This window comes from Sander lucioperca, chromosome 5, assembly GCF_008315115.2.
Source record: "Sander lucioperca isolate FBNREF2018 chromosome 5, SLUC_FBN_1.2, whole genome shotgun sequence".
Taxonomy (NCBI): Eukaryota; Metazoa; Chordata; class Actinopteri; order Perciformes; family Percidae; genus Sander; species Sander lucioperca.
Genome location: NC_050177.1, coordinates 3,663,933 through 3,684,197, shown reverse-complemented (window position 1 = coordinate 3,684,197; position 20,265 = coordinate 3,663,933). Strand labels below are relative to the sequence as shown.

At 40.6% G+C, this 20,265-nt stretch overlaps 1 protein-coding gene across 1 annotated transcript; it reads left to right on the top strand.

The window, feature by feature from the left end:
• Positions 1-2,195: 2,195 nt before the first annotated feature.
• LOC116048002 (heterochromatin protein 1-like) lies at positions 2,196-8,354 on the top strand. The gene is made up of 4 exons (XM_031297083.2): positions 2,196-2,284; positions 3,763-3,931; positions 6,543-6,769; positions 7,726-8,354. Exons 2-4 carry the CDS (start codon positions 3,824-3,826, stop codon positions 8,057-8,059), a joined length of 669 nt encoding a protein of 222 aa, XP_031152943.2. The 5' UTR covers positions 2,196-2,284; positions 3,763-3,823; the 3' UTR covers positions 8,060-8,354.
• The last annotated feature ends 11,911 nt before the right edge of the window (positions 8,355-20,265 follow it).

The window sequence follows — 20,265 nt, the reverse complement described above, 5'->3', positions numbered from 1 at the left end:
ATGGTTGTTACAGTTAACCAAACGTTATAAGAAACTTACATACATTTATATTCATTTGCTATTAGTTAGTGTTAGATAATGATAAGCATTGACAATTCCCATTTTGCATTTCGCTGATACTATGTCTAAATTAGGAACACGTAGCAAAACTTCGATTTTGCAGAAAATTAACGTTAGCATGTTTTGCCATTAGTGGCAAGCTAACCTTACATACAATTTACATGGTAACTCCAGATACATTTACTTTACAATGGGACTTTACAATGTGACTCCTCTTATAACCTTAAAACCTAGCAAAGCTAAATCTTACCTCGAATTATGTAGGCTAGCTTTCAGCAGCAGTTGCATCCAGATTGCCAGTGAAAGTGTGTAACGTAGCGTAGAGTGTAAGCAGCATTGCCAACTCTCTAACGCTAACGTCACAGTCTGATTAACTCAAGCAGCATTACCGAATAGGCTTCCTTGTACCAGTGAAATCAAGGCAGTAGTAGTAGATTCGATCACATCGCTCTAACCAATCCTGCTTCAGACTGATGTTGGCACCCCCCACTCAATTAGCATACAGGCGCAGGGAAAAATAAATGTTGAAATGTGGAAATACAGAAATAAATAAATGTAGAAATGTGGAAATACAGAAATAAATAAATGTAGAAATGTGGAAATACATAAATAAATAAATAAATAAATATATAAATAAATAAATAAATAAATATATAAATACATAAATATATAAATAAATACATATAGAAATGCATAAATAAATAAATAAATACATGTAAAAATACAGAAATAGCCATTTATATTACCAAAATGTATTTATTTTCACTATATTTCTGCATTTATTTATTTATTTCTACTTTTATTTATTTATTTATTTATTTTTCCTTCTGTCATTTTTAGTCCTTCATAATTTTAACCCAGTGGTTTGGTTACATTCAAGTTTGGGTTCCCTCCTTTTTCTTTTCCTCCAAGGCGGGAGACCACTTTTGGAAACGCTTATGGTTTGTCTTTTCTTATATTTTAGAACACTAGCTACCTCTGTCTTTGACAGAAACATGAGCTCACTAGTTGTTAGTAAGTTATTATTTTCATAACGGAACAGCCTGTATAACTTTACTTTACTTTGCTGAAAGCAACCGTTGCTGTCCCCTCTAACAGCTACCACTGATGCTAATTAAGCAAACAGCTAGCAAGCTAGCAAAGGAGCCTATGCTTACTACACCATTGCTTGCTGTCAAACAGCAGACTTTAGCTCCGGTTACTGGTTACATTTCTTGATCTTGATTCATGGTGGTCTACACCTAGGCTTGTAATATCCACACTTAGTCAGCATTGCCGGATACGAGGAGCATTTTAGCTCTGATAATCCATTTAGCAACAGTGATTTCTAGCTAACTATGAATCATGCATGCTATAAGGCTAGCGCAAGTTCAAGTATGATAGTGCTAATGCTAGCTAGTTGGCTAATGTTGTAGCATGATACCTAAGATTTAACTGGAGAATATTTCTAATTCTCTGAGGCAGTGACACATAAACAGTGCTTTTATACCCACTGTGTGTGTGTCTGGGGCAAATCACGAGACAAATTCACTATGATATGAGGTATTATAACGTTTTAAAAAGATCGCTAATGCTAACCGCTAGCTAGCGCTAATTGCTGACTCATGCTGTAAGCTAGCTAGTAGTACACCTAATAGCGAAGCATTGCAGGTGCATTGCATGCATTCTGTTGACAAAGTAATGTGTGTTTAGTGTAGTTAACACAGTTTGATTGTAGAAATACCACTACACTGTGTTTTAAGTGATTATGAAAAGACCACTAGCTAGCTACATGGCACTAGATTACAGCAACTTCGTTATATTTTCATTAGATAGATAGCTAGACAGACAGACAGACTTTCTACATGCTGGATTTTAAATATTTAAAAAATATTTAAGAAAGAACAGTTCAGTTATTGTTATTACTACACATATGGCAGGTTGATTTAATTATTTATACTCTATACTATATCATTTTTTGTTGTTTTTTCCGTTTTTTTTTGTAACTGTTAATTAATTTATTTTGAATGTGTCTTCAGTGTTACAGTAAAATTGTTGGTTGTTGTTTTTTAAATATCTTGACCTATTTTAATTCTATTGGTTGCTGTTAACTTCCCGGCCAATCAGCTGTCGTTGTGAGGGCATAGGGGCGGGCCCTCGGCGGTGACAAAGGATCTGTTATTTTTCTCTGGTAAAAATTTAGTGTTACAGGACCGCTGATAACAGTCACTGAACCGGACAGAAGGTAAAAATATATATGTGTGTGTGTGTGTGTGTGTGTGTGTGTGTGTGTGTGTGTTAATATCGTTTTACATCCAAACAGTTTGTAGAAGTTGTGATACCAACTGCTGTTAGCATCGTTAGCCCGCTAGCATCGTTAGCAGTTAGTGTAGCATTGCCAGACAGAGCTCTTCAGAGCACAAGCTAAAGTCAGTGTGGCGTGCTAGCTTGTAGGCTAACAGAGAAGCCAGTTAGTAGTAGTTTTAAGTGACTGAGACATCCATGTATCCTAGTTGTTTTATTTAATTTCACAGCATTTGAAAAATAATTTTTAAATGGTTTCAAAACAGCATCCTGACCAAACTTTGACATAAACCAGTCTGTGATTCACTCAACATCCTCTGATCTTAACTATGCTATTAGTCAAAATTATTCATAATTTCTGCTTTTTTTCAAACTCAAAAATCAGGTATAATGTCATTTAAATTAGGTTTATTTACCATGAATAAAAAAAACGTTGAAAAGAGGGACAAAAACGTTTTAAAAAAGCGACAAAAATGTCAGAAAAAGTTCCATAAAAAGAAAATGACAAGTTGATGGCCGACGGTGAAGACAACGCAAGGGTTAAATAATCATTTCTTGACGTGTTTTGACCAATGAAAGGTAATACTAATCTACTGAACAACAGGTTGATTTTATAATTATTATTGAGTCACTATGATTCACGCTAGAATTCATGAATTAATAAAAAACAATGTTTGAAAAAAAACACTCCATTTTGTTTGTTGTTAACGTTACACAATGCACCATTTTACATTACTGTTAAAGAAATCTCAGCGTCATGTAATAATTTATAACAAAAACCAGAGACATTTATTAGATATATTATTACATACTGGGTTCAGGTTGTTATTACAAAATGCATCAGATTATTACACACAGACACACACACACACACACACACACAGACACACACACACACACACACACACACAGACACACACACACACAGAGGTGCGGACGGAGCGAAGTTCCTCTAGGATAAATAGCTTTGAAATTATTTTTACAACTGAAATTAATTTTTTAGTTTTTTTACAAAGGGAAAGTACCGAAAAAAGGTACTGTTGGGTACCGGAACCAAATTTCAGGTATCGGAACCGGCACCTGTAAAAATGTGAACGGTACCCAACCGTAGCCACATGTAATATAAAATTAAGTTAACTGTTGACACAATACGGTAAAGTGAGCTATTTAAATTAGCTGCATACATGGCTAAACATCATTAGCTCTTACCAGTGTATCACTAGGGGAGGCGTGCCTCACTTATTGAAAACCGCTGATCTACAGCATAAATTTTGGCATTGTATCATGCCCTCAAAGTTGAAGGTTTGGTATTTTGACACTAAGTTGCAGACCCGCAAATAACCTTACAAAATGGCAATAGAAAAAAGAATAATACGAAAAGTCTGAGGAGATTTCTTCTGTCTGCACTCACCTTTCCAGTGAGGATAACACATGGGAGCCTCAAGACAACCTGGACGGCCCCGACCATATCGCAGAGTACATGCAGAAACACAAGGAGGAGGAGGAGAAAAAGGAGGGCAAGAGGAAAGTTGTCAGTGAGACCTCGGGAGACTCAGAGGAGCGAGGGAGCAAGAGGAAGAAGGAGGAGGTGAGAGAAGGAAAGAGCTTACTCCAGACTGAAGAGTCCCAGAAATCTAATCTCAATATTAATGAATGCACACAGAGGGTTTCACAAATGTCTTTTAGGATTTATATAGAAATGACTCTTGACATTGCAATATACACATGCATATACATGCAAAATAGTAGAGGTGCAATGGATCACCAAACTCACGGTTCGGTTTGGATCACGGTTTTGAGTCACAGATCGGATACATTTTTCAGATCAGCACAAAAAAGGGAGGAATTTAAATGATTTATTAAAAATGTAATAACAACATAACAATAATAACTTATTTCACCAGTAAATTGCTTTTAAACGACAAAAACGGATAAGAAAAGGGTATTTTACAATAACTTTGAATGCACCACGAGGTTTACCCGTTTCAAGTTAACGCAACATTAACGATATATGGTGCAGCCCTAGCTCCAACTGTTAATTTGTGTAAATGATTAGTAGCCTAACTCCTTGAATGGTATGATTATGATGTTTCAGTTCAGAGCAGTGGTCAGTAAATGTATATTTTTAGGCTGCTTACACATTCAGGCGGTCCGCGATCGTCTGCCACGCTTTCTCTCACTGTTTCATTATAGCGGCCGAGTTTCTTCCAGAGACGGGGACTCGAGTCTGAGACTCGGACTCGAGTCGCACTTAAGTCGCACAAACAGCTGACTTCAGACTTGACTTGCGACTCGATCCAAAAGACTTAAGACTCGAGCTTCGAGACTCGTCAACAACATGTTTTCATGCAATTATTGCTTTTAAATCTAAATGTATTCATGTATTTCTACTTTCTTTTATTGTCGCATATACGTTGGGGAAACGTATGACGAGCCTCATGTCCCCTGCCCTTTGCCATAATGTGCAACGTAACGCATGCGTTATGCCTTATGTGCGCGCACTCACATAAAACAAAATACATTGACATGGCAACACCAAGTCCTCCCGGAGTTGTGCCTTTTGTCATTAGTTTTGCTTTCAATAACTTGGTAAACGGTGGCAGTAAGCCAACAGCTAAATGCAAGGTGGGTGGCACCGGATCAACAACGTCGAACTTCATCAGGCATCTCAAAACGCACCCAAATAGGTCAGTCACTCACACGCTAATGTGAAAGAGACGTTACATTTAGCATATATCGTCACAAGCTAACCATCGCAAAGTGTTGTGCTAATGCTGGGAACAGGCCAATTGTATCTTTATAGTTAGTGGTTGCTGAGGCTCAGACATCCATGGTGCACAGGAGGCGGGACACACGGATCCATCTCCCCAGGAACAAACGCTGTGTCGGGTGGGCAAACTCATGTGATGCGTAATTGATCCTGTGGAGGATTTGTAGGCTATCAAGTGAACAAGGTGTACCCGGTCCACCAAACACTGGGCCGTCTTGACTGTTTTAATTCTGCACATATTTCTGTTAAGGTAGTCCTATTTACTATTTCATTATTTCATCCATGCGTGGTGCAGCGGATCCGTAAGCGCTGTCACCTGCCGTGGAGACGCTGGCCTCACTAACCTCTCCTCCTCTGAGTCAGGTCTCCCTCGCGCTGGACTCAGTTTCACTGAGCGTACTAACACTTAGAAAATAAATGGCATTAAATCAGTGAGTTCAAACTGCTTATTGTGCGTAATTTGGACTGACACTGAGATGCATGTTGTTCTGTAACTGGTGTGGCGCTGCCACTATTCTCTTGATTTCCACTTCGACGTTAGACATTTTTTTGAGTGAAAGAGACGTTACATTTAGCATATATCACCACAGGTAACAAGCTAACCATCGCAAAGTGTTGTGCTAATGCTGGGAACAGGCACATTGTTGTGCTAATGCTGGGAACAGGCAGATTGTATCTTTATAGTTGTATCCATATGATGTGACAGACTTAGGTTCATATTTCACCAGGTCTGAGGGCTAGAGGGATGTGTTAAGTAGACCCCATAAAGTCATCCCACAACTGATTTTGATACTGTACTGTCTGGATGGTAGCTACAGGACATGCTTTGAATTCATAAGATTTAACAATACAGTGTTAGGGACAGATCAGATGACCAGGGACTTGAGACTTCACTTGGACTCGTGGCAAAAGACTTGAGACTTGACTTGAACTTGCCCCTCAAAGACTTGAGACTCGACTTGGACTTCCAAAAAATGACTTGTGAACATCTCTGGCCAGCCGTCACACACGCACACACACACACACACACACACACACACACACACACACACACCACACACGTCCACAGCGCAGCAGTCAGAGGCGGGAGAGAGAGATACCCGTTTCTCTTCGGGAGACTTGTTTAAATTATGACAAATATGCTATATACATTAGATTTAGTATTTAGTTCATACTTTTTTTGGTGTATTTGTTTTCAGATTTTAAAGCTATAAAGACCGTTGCCGTGCTTGCATCACTCCCTTACCCCTCCTACCAGTCCCTATGGCCACTTGGCCAGTGCGAATGCAATTGGAAAAAAAACGGTTTTGGGGGCGAGTAGTTAGTAGATCTGTTTAGAAGTGGACTTTTCCTATAACTACGTTCCTGTAACTACTTGGTCAGAAAGCGGCTATAATCTCTGCATGTTTCCCCCTTGGGTCTACCAAAGGAGCCCTCAGCAGACGTCAAGCTGGCGACCGTAGGAGCAAAGAAGGACAAGAAGGCTGAGGAGGAGGAGGAGCAGCCTGCAGCATTGAAGGAGGAGGAGGAAGAGGAGGAGGTGCAGCCTGCAGCAGTGAAGGAGGAAGAGGAGGAGTATGAGGTGGAGAAGATTTTGGACCACAGAGTGGTAAATGGAAGAGTAGAGTTTCTGCTGAAATGGAAGGGGTTCTCAGAGTAAGTATGAGTCTATAATATTAATACTTGGTGTTCTTGGTCCTGAGATACAATTTGCAAATAATCTACACCAGGGGTTTTCAAATTGGGTGAATATGAGCCTCCCCTTAGAGTAGGTAAGGTAGGCTGCATTGAAGGCATGATATCAGATCAAACAGATTCACATATTTTCATCACATTTAACGAACATAAAACCTCAGATTTAAACAACAAACAAAATGCACCATTCACATAATTTGCACTACAAGAGCGGCATCAACTCTATGGCCCAACCGATGCATTCAAGACAACACAACTTTGAGTTTCAGTTTAATCAGTGGGAACAACGAGGCTTTTGATGCGCAGAGGTGTTGAGAGAATAAACGCAAGTCGTCCTCCACCTGCAGCCTTGATCTGTATTTGTTTTTAATCAGGGTCAGTGCGGAAAACCCACACTCACACAAGTAGGTGGAGGTGCTGTCAATTGCTAGCACCTCCTTGCAGACCACACACTGCAGCAGAGGTGCAGCCTCGGACCCCGACCAGGTGACACCTAACTTTAAGTACCCAGGATCATATTTCCTACGTTTTTTGCTGGGTCCTGTCTCCTCCCTTAATGCTGACTTCTGTTGACTTGAAACAAGGAAACAACGCATTTTAAAGCTAATACACGCACGCGCAATTACCGATATCAATAGAGCTGCATACAGAGTTATTTTTTCTTGCGTGTCTTACCTCCCCTGTGGAGGCGTGCCTCACTTATTGAAAACCGCTGATCTACAGCATAAATTTTGGCATTGTATCATGCCCTCAAAGTTGAAGGTTTGGTATTTTGACACTAAGTTGCAGACCTGCAAATAACCTTACAAAATGGCAATAGAAAAAAGGAATAATACGAATTATCAATTAGAGTGAGAATATGTTACCTAAAAACAAAGTCTGAGGAGATTTTCTTCTGTCTGCACTCACCTTTCCAGTGAGGATAACACATGGGAGCCTCAAGACAACCTGGACGGCCCCGACCATATCGCAGAGTACATGCAGAAACACAAGGAGAAGGAGGAGAAAAAGAAGGACGGCAAGAGGAAAGTTGTGAGTGAGACCTCGGGAGACTCAGAGGAGCGAGGGAGCAAGAGGAAGAAGGAGGAGGTGAGAGAAGGAAAGAGGTTACTCCAGACTGAAGAGTCCCAGAAATCTAATCTCAATATTAATGAATGCACACAGAGGGTTTCACAAATGTCTTTTAGGATTTATATAGAAATGACTCTCCACATTGCAATATACACATGCATATACATACATGCAAAATAGTAGAGGTGCAATGGATCACCAAACTCACGGTTCAGTTTGGATCACGGTTTTGAGTCACAGATCGGATACATTTTTCAGATCAGCACAAAAAGGGAGGAATTTAAATGATTTATTAAAAATGTAATAATAACATAACAATAATAACTTATTTCACCAGTAAATTGCTGTAAAACAACAAAAACAGATGAGAAAAGGGTATTTTACAATAACTTTGAATGCACTACAAGGTTTACCTGTTTCAAGTTAATGCAGTATTTACGATATATGGTGCAGCCCTAGCTCCAACTGTTAATTTGTGTAAATGATTAGTAGCCTAACTCCTTGAATGGTATGATTATGATGTTTCAGTTCAGAGCAGTGGTCAGTAAATGTATATTTTTAGGCTGCTTACACATTCAGGCGGTCCGCGATTGTCTGCCACGCTTTCTCTCACTGTTTCTCTCCGTGTTTCTTCTTTACTAATAATGTGTTTCACTTCATCAAACTTCCATAAGAAGCTGCTGCTCACTCTGTGTAAAGTATGCACAACGCGTATTCTCCATTTTAGCATCAGGAAATCTGTTATCACGGTCTGTTGAGGAAAGCCGTGAACGCTCATCTATCCAAATTACTTCAGCCTGACTCGACCTAGTCTCTCCTCCTCAGCCTGACTCGACCTAGTCTCTCCTCCTCAGCCTGACTCGACCTAGTCTCTCCTCCTCAGCCTGACTTTGTGAAACACACAACACCAGGCTGCTCTGATCAGACTAGGTCAAGCCTCGCTTTATCGGTTATCCTGGATTTATAAATTCTACTTTTGTGCAATACCCCTCTGGTTGGAAAAAACAAAAACAATAACTTGGTAACAAACCATTTCTGTAAGCCTGTAACACTATTTAAAGTGGTGATAGAATGATTATATAGGGTATTTCACACTGTTCCTTAAGGCGAGACACTACAGGTGAATAGGCTAAAATTTTTAAATAATAGATTTCTCCATGAAACTTCCTCAGTTGATTACTTACACAAGTATATAAAAAAAATGTATTACAAGTTTTTGAAATGTTTATGTTTAATTATGCAAATTCGGCATTTTCTCATTAAATATGCGCGATTTTGCATATATTTTCGGTAGATAGATCTGAACATATGATAAAGCCAGGTGCAAAATTCTTTTTTCATTTTGTTTACACACAAGATGAAAACAAAATTACAGAGAGATTTCAGGATATCTGCTTTCATTACCTAGGAAATCAAAATATACTGTCCATAGCCTTAAAAAATCGATTTTCGCCATGTTTTTTAGCTTAAAATTTCACATAAATCAGGCCAGGAATGATTTATTAACAAATCCCTCTGTAAATATCTTCAGAATACTATTAAGTGTATAACTGGAAAGTTTGGTGTACATAGGTGCTACATAGGCTGAGATGTTTATACTGGAGAATGACAAAAAACTCATTTTGAGAAAACGGCATTTAAAGATTTAAATAGTGGAATTTAATACATTTCTATTGGAAAAATTGCTCAAAAACAGAATAAATGCTCAGGCCCTTAGTGATAATGATATAGAATATTTCAAGCTCATGAAAATTGATTATTTAATAAATAATGGCAGGCATTTAAGGCCTACAACTGCAGTAACTCAATGAATTAATATTGGCGTATTATGCACAAAGTTGCAGACAAAACCCACGCTGGACAGTTTAATGGACACAGAACAAGACCAACAATAGATGTAACAGCTTTTTAAAGTCTAACTGTCCATTCCAGCACCATATGTATTTTAGCTGTGCTTAGACTCTTGCGCCTATGTTTTACACTGGCAGCTGTGACGGCCTCAGCTTTTGAGGTCCTGAGCATATCAGTTTCTCTCATTGAATTGACCATCACAACTGTTCTCTGAAGCCACAACTTCTCCATAACAGAAAGCATGGCAGAGGCACCTTCATCAAGGTGGAGATGGCCATACTTGCTGCTGCTCCAGCTTACTTTTCCCACAAAACAGTCCCCTCAGTCAGCTGATGGTGAAGATAACTGTAGCCCAGGGTTAGTTCACAACCCTCTAGCTACTAGCTAGCTGCTTTTCAACACTAGGCATTATTTTCTAACCTACTCGGTATAGCTATTAGTTAGTTAGTTAGTTATTTGCCCTAACGGATGTGGGAAGTTTGCTACTTTCGTTACATTTGTGGTTTATGTGAGGTGTACTGTAGTTGACTCATAGTGGAGAAACCTAGCTTGAAAGCGGAGACAACACACTCATTAGGAAGGTTCACAATCATTTATCACTCTCCGCCTATCAGATTGCTCAGGGGGCGGGATGATTGTGGGGTCGAAGAGACACACGGGGAGACGAGAGGAGGAAGGACGAAGGAGAGAGAAAAAGAGAGAAGTGTGGTTTAGCTACGAACAGAGAGATAGCTGCCAAAACTGGACGTTATACGGAAAATATGTATTAAACTCCGTCGCAAAAAGCGAGGGAAAATAAAACGGGGATCAATACCCGCGAGCGCGAGGGTTTGCCGTGTTATTTACTTACGTTACTGAGGTTTCAAGTTTGAGGAGGTTAGCCTAGCCTACTACTGCTAGCGCTAGCCACGTGTGGAGTTAGGCTAGCCACCAGTTGCTCTGAGGTAAACATAAAGTTTGTGTAGTGAGAAACGTCTTGCTGAGAGATTTGTTGTAGTCTAAACGCTGCTCAGTTAGCGCCACAGGATTCCCGGCACACCTGTGGTTCCACTGAGTAGCCTCCGAGGGAGCATCGTCACCCGGAAAGCGCCACTGGTGACCAGGGTAAAGCCAGTGGTTCCTCCAGCTACGAGGGAAAGCAGTGGATCAACAGCCATTGTTGGTCAGCGCGGGCCTATTGATCTGGGAACGCAGGGAGAGACACTCTTTGGCTCACTTTGTGGCTAAAAGGACAGTGAGTACTACATATCAACTGTCAACACGAACTTTAACAGGCCTGCAACGGGGGTTTATTTTATTTTGCCGGCTTTTGTATTTTTTTTTTATATTGTTACTGTATGTTAAGTTACCGGTTTATTCAGGGTATTTATATCCGTTTGCAATTGTTAGATAAATAAATTGAAATACTCTGTACCCACACTACGGATGATAAGGGTAAATGTTGATTAATGTTGATTGTGCTATTATAATACAGTTGTGTTTTGTACTACTGACTCCGGCTCCACTCACTGGTTAGTATAACCTTTATACCGTAGGGGCGTTTAAGCTACACTGATTACACAGCAGGCTTAACAGGTGAGAACCATACCCTAGGACCCAGGTTACACTAACACCCCTCTGAGGCAAAAGAGGGCTACATAACTAACCAGATGGTGAAGATAACTAACCAGAACCAGTCCCCTCAGTCAGCTGATGGTGAAGATAACTAACCAGGCTCCCATCAGCACTGGTTCATAACACAACAGAACAAAACTAATTATGAATCATTCAAAAGACCAATATTTAGAACATTGGAGAAAGCAAACAACGTAGACTAAATTATTATTTGACAGATTATCTTCACACTGTCAGAGATACAAAGAAGAGACGGATCCTGACTAAATACAGGCTCAGTGACCACCAGCTGGGTCAGACAGAGATGCACTTCCTCCTCCACTGGGAAAAACTATCTTCACTAAGAGAATTACACCTTGGAAAAATAGCCAAAAAAGTTAACACCAGAAGAGAAGCTGATAGTTCTCCTAGGAGAGGTGACAGTAGCTCCACTGACAGCTACATATGGATCTGCCTGCTACAGCCTGAGGGACTCACACCACTTAGGATCCCAAAATTACAGATTTGTTTAGTAGCCTATTATATAGTAATTATATTATACAAAACTGTAACTGTTGTGTAATGTAATTGTTTTGTAATATAGTGTGTTGTATCGCGATCACTACAGTGTGGTACATATGTGACAAATATTTAATATATGACATGTAGGCTATGACTTTCTGTAAACTGCTTTGAGAGAGAGAGAGAGAGAGAGAGAGAGAGAGACAGAGAGAGAGAGACAGAGAGAGAGAGAGAGAGAGACAGAGACAGAGAGAGAGACAGAGACAGAGAGAGAGACAGAGACAGAGACAGAGACAGAGAGAGACAGAGACAGAGACAGAGAGAGAGAGAGAGAGAGAGACAGAGACAGAGAGAGAGAGACAGAGACAGAGAGAGACAGAGACAGAGACAGAGAGAGAGAGAGAGAGAGAGAGACAGAGACAGAGAGAGAGAGAGAGAGACAGAGACAGAGAGAGTCTGTTGTCTTAGTTTGTGATCCCCTGTGTCTTCTTGCTAATAACAACTGTTTTCGTCTTCTCTGAGGTGATTTTCGACCGTTTTCGACGCACTTCTTTCAACATTTTGAGCTACCGCGGAAATGTCAGAGCACGTCACGTGACGATTCTGAACGAATCACGTCAGAAATTGGCATCAGCCAATGAGATTGCGCATTTTGAGTTAAATCCCCCCTTTTACTTTCATGATTGGTTGCTGATAAAAAGGAAATGACCATATTTGGATCCGACAGCATTGTACAGGAGAAAGAGAGCTTTCCAACGGTATATGTGACGACAGGGACTTTTGTTGAATTTAGGTGAAATCTACGGCCGCAAACAGACAAAGTGTAGTAAAATAAAGACGTAAATGTGTATTTCGGACTTTATTTCACCACAAGTCTGAAAGAAGACATGTTATTGAAGACAAATAGCCCAAAATCTCAAAATTGACCATTGAAAAAAAAACGATGTTTTTGCCTGCCGTGTCTCGCCTTAAATCAGTAAGAAGAAGTTGAAGTAGTGAGAAGAGTTGAAAAAGTGGAAATCGTTTTAATACGTATGAATTTCATTAAAAAGTTAAAAGCTTATGCTAAACTGAACTGTTGGCTTCAAAAGTTGAATAATGACAAAAGACGTAGAACAATGTGAGGTCTGAGTATATTTTCTAACTGATAATCACTCACAAATGCAGAAATATGAAACAAATAGTACGAAAAATCTTAAAGCTCAAATGCACTACACTGCTAAAAAATCAGGAAAATTGAGAGAAGAGTTGGAAGCTAAACTGCATTACCCAAGTGAAGAGCTAAAATACATTGTTAGAAAAGCTTGTAGCTGACCTGTAATACTGTCAAAGATGAAGGTTGAAATGAATTACCTAAAACGGCTGAAAGAAGAAATACTTTGTATTATTATCAGACACTGCATAGAACGAAAAAGCATCAATCTAGCTGATATGAGATGTGAAATATATTAGGTAAAAAGAATGGGGCTGAACAAAAGGAAAGAGAGAAGGAGAGAAGGAGAGAAGAGAGGAGAGCCAAAATAAAACATGAATAGCTGAATTGTTAAAGCTAAACTGGTTGAATAGCTTAAATCCATAAGAATAAGTTAAAGTAGTGAGAATAGTTGAAAAAGTTAAATGACATCTTGATCAGGGACACATTGACTGTGGGATTCGAACCAGGATCTCCCACGGAAAAGGCATGTGCCCTATCCACTACACTATCACCTGTATAGATCATGAATGTTCCTTTAGCACTTATAAAGCCTGTTTTTGATCATTAATCACCACACCTGCTAATGAGTGCGAGACAGTGTGAGAGAACCGTAGGTTCTTTATGTAGAAATGTAGGTGAAAGTATGGAGGGGCTGAAAATGTTGGGAGCTGAAGAAAATTTGAAGGATTTGAAGCATGATCTCATTGACTTCAATGTTAAAGAAAAGTGTTAAAAAGCTTAATATTTTAAAAAGTATAAATAGTAGAAGAAAAGTTGAAGAAGTTCCATCATTAGCTGAAAGAGCTGAACATTTTAAAAGTTGAATGGTTTTAATAGCTCAACGTATGCAGAAGTTACAGAGAGCCAAAAAAACGTACGGAAGAGGGAATAAGAATAAGAAAAATAAACAAAATGGCCGACAGGAACAACAATAGTTGGAATGCTGTTGAACAGCATTCCCACTAATAACAACTCAATATCGTTGTTTGCAGATGATATTGTACTGTACATCTCTGACCTTGAGGACTCTGTTCCAAAAATCCTTAAGATCTTTAACGAATTTGGCTCAATCTCCGCCTATAAAATCAATTGTCCAAATCTACTCCTGTTGAACAACAAACAGGTGACATTAGCTATTAGTGATACAATACCAAACCAAAGCAAAATTACATATTTGGGCATCACCATTCACGCATGGCTGCAGCGAGTTGTCCAGGAACACTATGAAACTATATTAAGTAGTGTTCAAAGGGATCTGGCCAATTGGTCTGTGCTGCCGGCATCGCTACGGTCCAGGATTGCTGTTGTTAAAATGAACATAGTTCCTCGTGTGAACTTCTTAAGTACAATGATCCCCTTACCCCCACCAATACATATCTGGAAGAAACTTGATACTGTAATCCGGCAGTATATTTGGAATAGTAAACAACCTAGGTTAAAATACTCTACTTTGCAACGTACCACAAACACCGGAGGCCTGGCCCTCCCTAACCTTAAAGTGTACCACAGAGCCTTTCAGCTACGGGCCCTCAGAGTGTGGATGGACCCCTCATCTACAGTTCCATGGAGAGAAATAGAGCAAAACCTCACTGGAAGTCTAAGACTGCAAGACCTTGCCTTTGCAGGTGTGTGTCCAAAAAAGTGTATGCTAGCCTATGGCCCTATTATCACCAACACATTGATTAACTTTAAACAGGTGGAGGAGCAACTACGCTACATGAATAAGTGGCATTTGAGCACCCCAATTTGGCACAACATGCATTTAATGTCTGGTAACAAACTTTTTGTTTGTAACCAGTAGAGTGACAGAGGTATTTATACTCTAGACCAGTTATTCAATGGGGAAGGTATGTTGAGTTTTGAGGACCTGAGAACTAGCTTTGAGGTCCCTAGGACATCCTTCTTCCTTTATCTTCGTTTCAGCTCAGCCCTAAAATGTTATGGAGTACCATGGGGAAACAGTCTTGAGACCCACCCAATCATTAAATGCCTTGTTGATTTTCCTGCGAGAGGATTGGTGTCCAGGATTTATGCTAAACTGATGCAAGTATCCGTAGGAGAACTCCCAATAGTAAAGAAATGGGAGCGAGAGCTGAGCCCGGAGGGGAACGTAATTAATTGGGAGACAGTTTGGGACAACATTTGCCACTGTTCCAAGAACCCAAATCACCAGCAGATCCACTTCAACATATGTCATAGAACATATTGGACTCTTCAGAAGAGATACGTCTCTAAAGGCATTCCTACACCCTATTGCACATTCTGTCAACCTGAACAAACTGGAACTTTCCTGCACATGGTCTGGGAAACATAAAACAACATCAATAATATCTGATGTGATAGGATGTCGAATTCCCACTGACCCGATTGTTTTGTTACTTAATGATGACTCTAAATTACACCTGCTTGGGAGACAGAAGAAAGTTTGGTTAGCTGGCTCAACCGCGACCAAGAAAATGATAGCTCAACACTGGCCCCCCCCCCCCCCCCCACTCGCTTTGTATAAAACAGTGGTTGGCGTATTTTCTGGACATAGTTATGCTTGAGTTCTCTACAGCAAGAATAAACAAAGCCAAAGCAGCTACTATAGACCTATGGAAAGGTGCAGCAGCACAGGTATCAGTCCTAATAACCTCAGCATCACAAGAAGTAGAACGACTAGGCGAGGTGTGATTTCTGTTTTTGTTTTTGTTTATTTGTTTCTTTCTTTTCCTCGAGACGGTGGGGGGGTGGGAGAGGGTGGTTATTCTTGTTCAAATGTGTTTGTCTGTTTGCTGTTTAAAATGAAAAAAAAATAAAAAATTGATCTTAAAAAAAAAAGTCATAATACAGTGTGTTGAAAAAAGTCAGAGTATAGTATGTTGAAAAAAATCATAAAAAAGAGACAGTATAGTATGACGATAAAAGTCATGAAAAAGTCATAGTAAAGAATGTCAAAAGAGAGTATAAGTAGGCGGTTTCTTTCACTCAAATATGCGAGTTTGATTGATGACAGCCAGGTCAAGAGGTCACGACCTGTCAAAATTTTGATTGATGTTCGACAGGTGTTTCTGACGCAATCCTTCCGGAACCTTCTAGAAAGAGGGCGTGCCTCAGACCGGATGTTTCCTGGGAGGAGTCCGGAAACTGCATATTAATGCATCGAGACAGGAAATTGCGTGTTTTTAAATGAGCCAATGGGCGTGATACGGGAAATTGCATTTTTTAAAAATGAGCCAGTGAGAGAAGAGGGGTGGATCAATAAGTAGTATGGTTCAAGGATAAAAAGGGTGTCTTTTCTGGTCTAAAACATAGAAAGACGGCCTTTCATTCTACTCACCATGAATGTAAACTTCAATAGCGCTGCTTCAGAGATGTCTGACGAAGAAGTTGACTCTCCACTGAGTCCGTATCAAGGAGATGTCTCCAGCAGGTGGTCCTCTTCGCTGATCTGTGAGACTCCGATAACGGTGTTCCAAGATGCTCTTACAGCACCCGGAGCTCCAAAGAAATGCACGTTGTATCTGTGTCGTAGCCAGTTACCCCCGACTGAATCTCTGCACGAGGAATGGTCTCTACAGTCGAGTGGTATGTGTGGAGACTGGGGCTATGTCTTCAAGTACGAAGAAGGTGAACTCTGCTTTTATCAGCTGAAGGAAGGGGAGAAATTATCTCCTTCAACCGTCATGGTGAAAATGACCTTTGATGACTGGGGTGTGATGAAGACGTTGCTACAATTTGGTACTTCTCAGAGTAACGCCAATAAGGAAAATGAGGGTGTGGTTGGAGCGACCCGAGATAAAGAGACTCAAACGGTTATGGTAGAATGTAAGGAGGAGGAGACGGCTGTAAACATTTGTAGCAATGATGAAGAGAATAACGAGGCGGAGTCTCCTAGATCGTCCAATTACCCCAGCGATAGCGACTTGGCTAAGATGAACATCGTCTTGGGATCGTCATGGCCGTCTGTTACCACAACCTCAGGCCGATGGTGGTTCCAGGCCCTTCTGCTATCCAGGGATTCGGAAGAAAAGAGAGCCTGCGACTTGTTTGTTTTGCCAAGATTTAATCCAGACTGCGGTTTATTCCGAACCGTGCTAGTCTTACCAGCGCTGGAATGGGTGGAGCGGATGATGGAGATGGGGGATAGGGTTACCAGTCTCTTCCTTAGCAGCCGCGGATGGAAAAATACCCTGGTTGTGAAAAAAACTCTAAACTTTTAAACTTTACCACGCCTCCTTTCCGGAACTTTCCCGACCCCACTTCCTTTCCAGAATTTTCCTAACCACACCCCCTTACGATACTATAAAGACTGAAGCAGACTGCTTTACAATGTACAAGATGTTCAACGGCGAGCAGAAGAAAATCGCAACGATGTCCAGCTCAACAACAACAACAACAGCAAAGAGATCCCCTACCCTATGGATGAGGACCCTTACCCCGCGGGTACTCTTCGCCTCCTCAGAGGCGGTCGGTCAAAACATGGTCTGTCCGCCTCCCTCTCCCGAGACAGCGACTCAGGACTACACGGGTGTGTGTGACTCTAATGAGGATGAGGCCACTCAGGACTACACTAATGAGGCCGGGACAGTCGCTACAACTCCGGATGAGGGAATCCCTGATTCATCGGAGGAGGAGGAGGAAAGCGTTGATTCGTCAGATGAAAACCCTGGTTCTTCAGAAGATGAGATGGAGTCAGAAATCCCGGATGAACAGGACGAGGAAGGCGGTCAGGAGGAGAGTCCAGAAAGTCCTCCAAACGCTCAGGAGGAGAGCCCTCCTCCTCCTTGCCAGGAGGATGAGGTAGACGGTTGGGGTTCTTCTCTCATCATCGACACCATCAAATCGGCGGTTTTTCATCTTCTCAATCTAATTATTCACGACGACAGACGCTCTGAGTGCTATGGCTGTAAGGTCGATCATCCTAGCCAACAGCAGCACGCATGTCTGGAAGTACTTGAGGACGACTTTTACGAGCGCCGCTTTTATCGCCTGATGAGAAGACTCATCACACCTCGCTTTATTCCCGCTATTCAGAGTCTGTTGCTTGCCCGCAACATCAAAACAGAGGATTTCAGAGTCCGTGTAGTCGCAGAGACGCTACTCCACGAACTGAAATTAGCAAAGAAAATCTTTGACCCCATCACGGACATGTATGATAATTTGATTGGGCAAGATTCTGTGAAAATCTTTCAACTGCGGCTGGTCACAGAGCGTTTCAAGGGTTCGTAAGGGGTATATGGTCCCTGCTTTATGAAGAAAACAAAACAGAAAAGAAAAAAAAAAAAAAAAAATCACAATGGTTTTTAAAAGCATGGTATCGTTGACATGTTTTTCAAATATGTAATCTTGTGTGAAGAAATGTATTTTTCTTTTGAACAGAAAAAACAACATATTTTTCTACTTTTTATAGTTGACTTGTTTTTCAAATATGTATTTTTCCATCTTTTGAAAATAAAGAATGAAAAAAAAAATGAATAAAGAGTCATTCTTGCTCATGCGTTGTGTTAGAGAACATTAGAGAGCTCAGAGGAAAGGATGGCGGAGAAACGGGTGATGGAAAAAGTGTATTACGACCCTCTACATCCTGCTAGCTTTGGAGGAGTACAACGACTCCGTCAGGGTGTACAGGATGAAACTGGTGAAAAAGTCAGTGTTCGGGAAGTTAAAGATTTTTTATCCGAACAAGATGCTTATACATTACATAAACCAGCCCGAGTACATTTTAAGAGAAATAGAGTGTTTGTTACAAAACCTTTAAATCAATTTCAAGCCGACCTATGTGACATGCAAGCCTTGGCTGCACATAATGATGGGTTTAATTATTTACTGACCGTCATAGACGTATTTTCTAAAAAAGCGTATGTGCGTCCCTTGAAGAGGAAGACGGCTGGTGAGGTTGTAAAAGCGTTTGAATCAGTGTTTCGAGAGAGCTTAATACCCGCCAAGCTACAAACTGACGCAGGCAAAGAATTTTTCAACAAGACATTTGAGACTCTCATGAAGAAATACGATATCAATCATTTTAGAACGGCCAGCGACTTAAAGGCATCGGTCATCGAGAGATATAACCGTACCCTGAAATCTCGCATGTTTAAATATTTTACGGCTCGCAACACCAGACGTTACTTGGACGTCTTACCAGACCTGGTAGATAGTTATAATAACAGTTATCACAGCTCTATAAAAATGACACCAATGGATGTCACATCCGAGAACGCCGATCAGGTGTTTCACAACCTGTACGGCACGTTCTCCTCTCGTCACAGGAATAAAATAAAGATGTCGTTTAAGAAAGGGGATTTGGTACGTTTATCCAAGGTGAGAGGCGTGTTTGATAAAAAATATGAACAGAGTTTTACGGACGAAGTCTTTACAGTGACGGAACGTATTCCCCGTACGCCTCCCGTATACAAATTAGAAGATTATGATGGCAAGTCTATCGAGGGTTCATTTTATGAAGCGGAGCTGCAAAAAGTAAAAATGGTCGCAAACAAAATGTTTCAAGTGGAGAAAATCTTAAAACGACGTACCGTCAAGGGTGAAAAACAAGTTTTCGTGCAATGGAAAAACTGGCCAGAGAAGTTCAACAGTTGGGTTAAATTGTCTGATATGGTCAGTATATAAAAAGGTGGCGCGCAAAGACCAATCCATCACTCGATTTCAAAAGAGAATCATGGAACACACAACCGCCGAGGGTTTTTACGTGACCCTGCCTTCCAATGCCAGTAAGGAAGTATTTAAAAGTAATACCAGCAGTTGTTATACAATCGATTTGGCTAAACCGATTGAACTGAGCGGTGAATGGGTGGTGGGTCTATGCGAAATCATATATCCTCGTACGTGGTACAATTTACCCGCAGACTCGAGCTATTTTGAACTGAACCGTGTGACGGACGAACCTCAACCGCTGGTGATCGTGAAATTCAATCGCGGCGCTTACTATAATCGAATGCTGGAGTATATAACCTCTTTGTATACACCGACATTATTCAGTATCAAGCGGTCGGCGACAGCTACTCACCGCTGCTTTGTGTGGTGAATGTGAAAGGTGACTTTGGAGACGTGACTAGCATCAGATACAATACGATACATTATATACCTTTGTCTAAAAATTACATCAAAAACATACGCATAGAAATTAAAACCGATCGCAACAGGAACATAGACTTTGTTTTTGGAAAGACAATTGTGAAATTACACTTTAAACCCGTCCAACGCTCTTTGTAAGTTCCCGGTAAGATGA

Coding starts and splice junctions, on each gene's coding strand:
- LOC116048002 (XM_031297083.2), top strand. CDS start 3,824: ATGCAGAAACACAAGGAGGAGGAGGAGAAAAAGGAGGGCAAGAGGAAA. Junction 3,932..6,542: donor GCAAGAGGAAGAAGGAGGAG/GTGAGAGAAGGA, acceptor GGTCTACCAAAG/GAGCCCTCAGCAGACGTCAA. Junction 6,770..7,725: donor AAATGGAAGGGGTTCTCAGA/GTAAGTATGAGT, acceptor TCACCTTTCCAG/TGAGGATAACACATGGGAGC.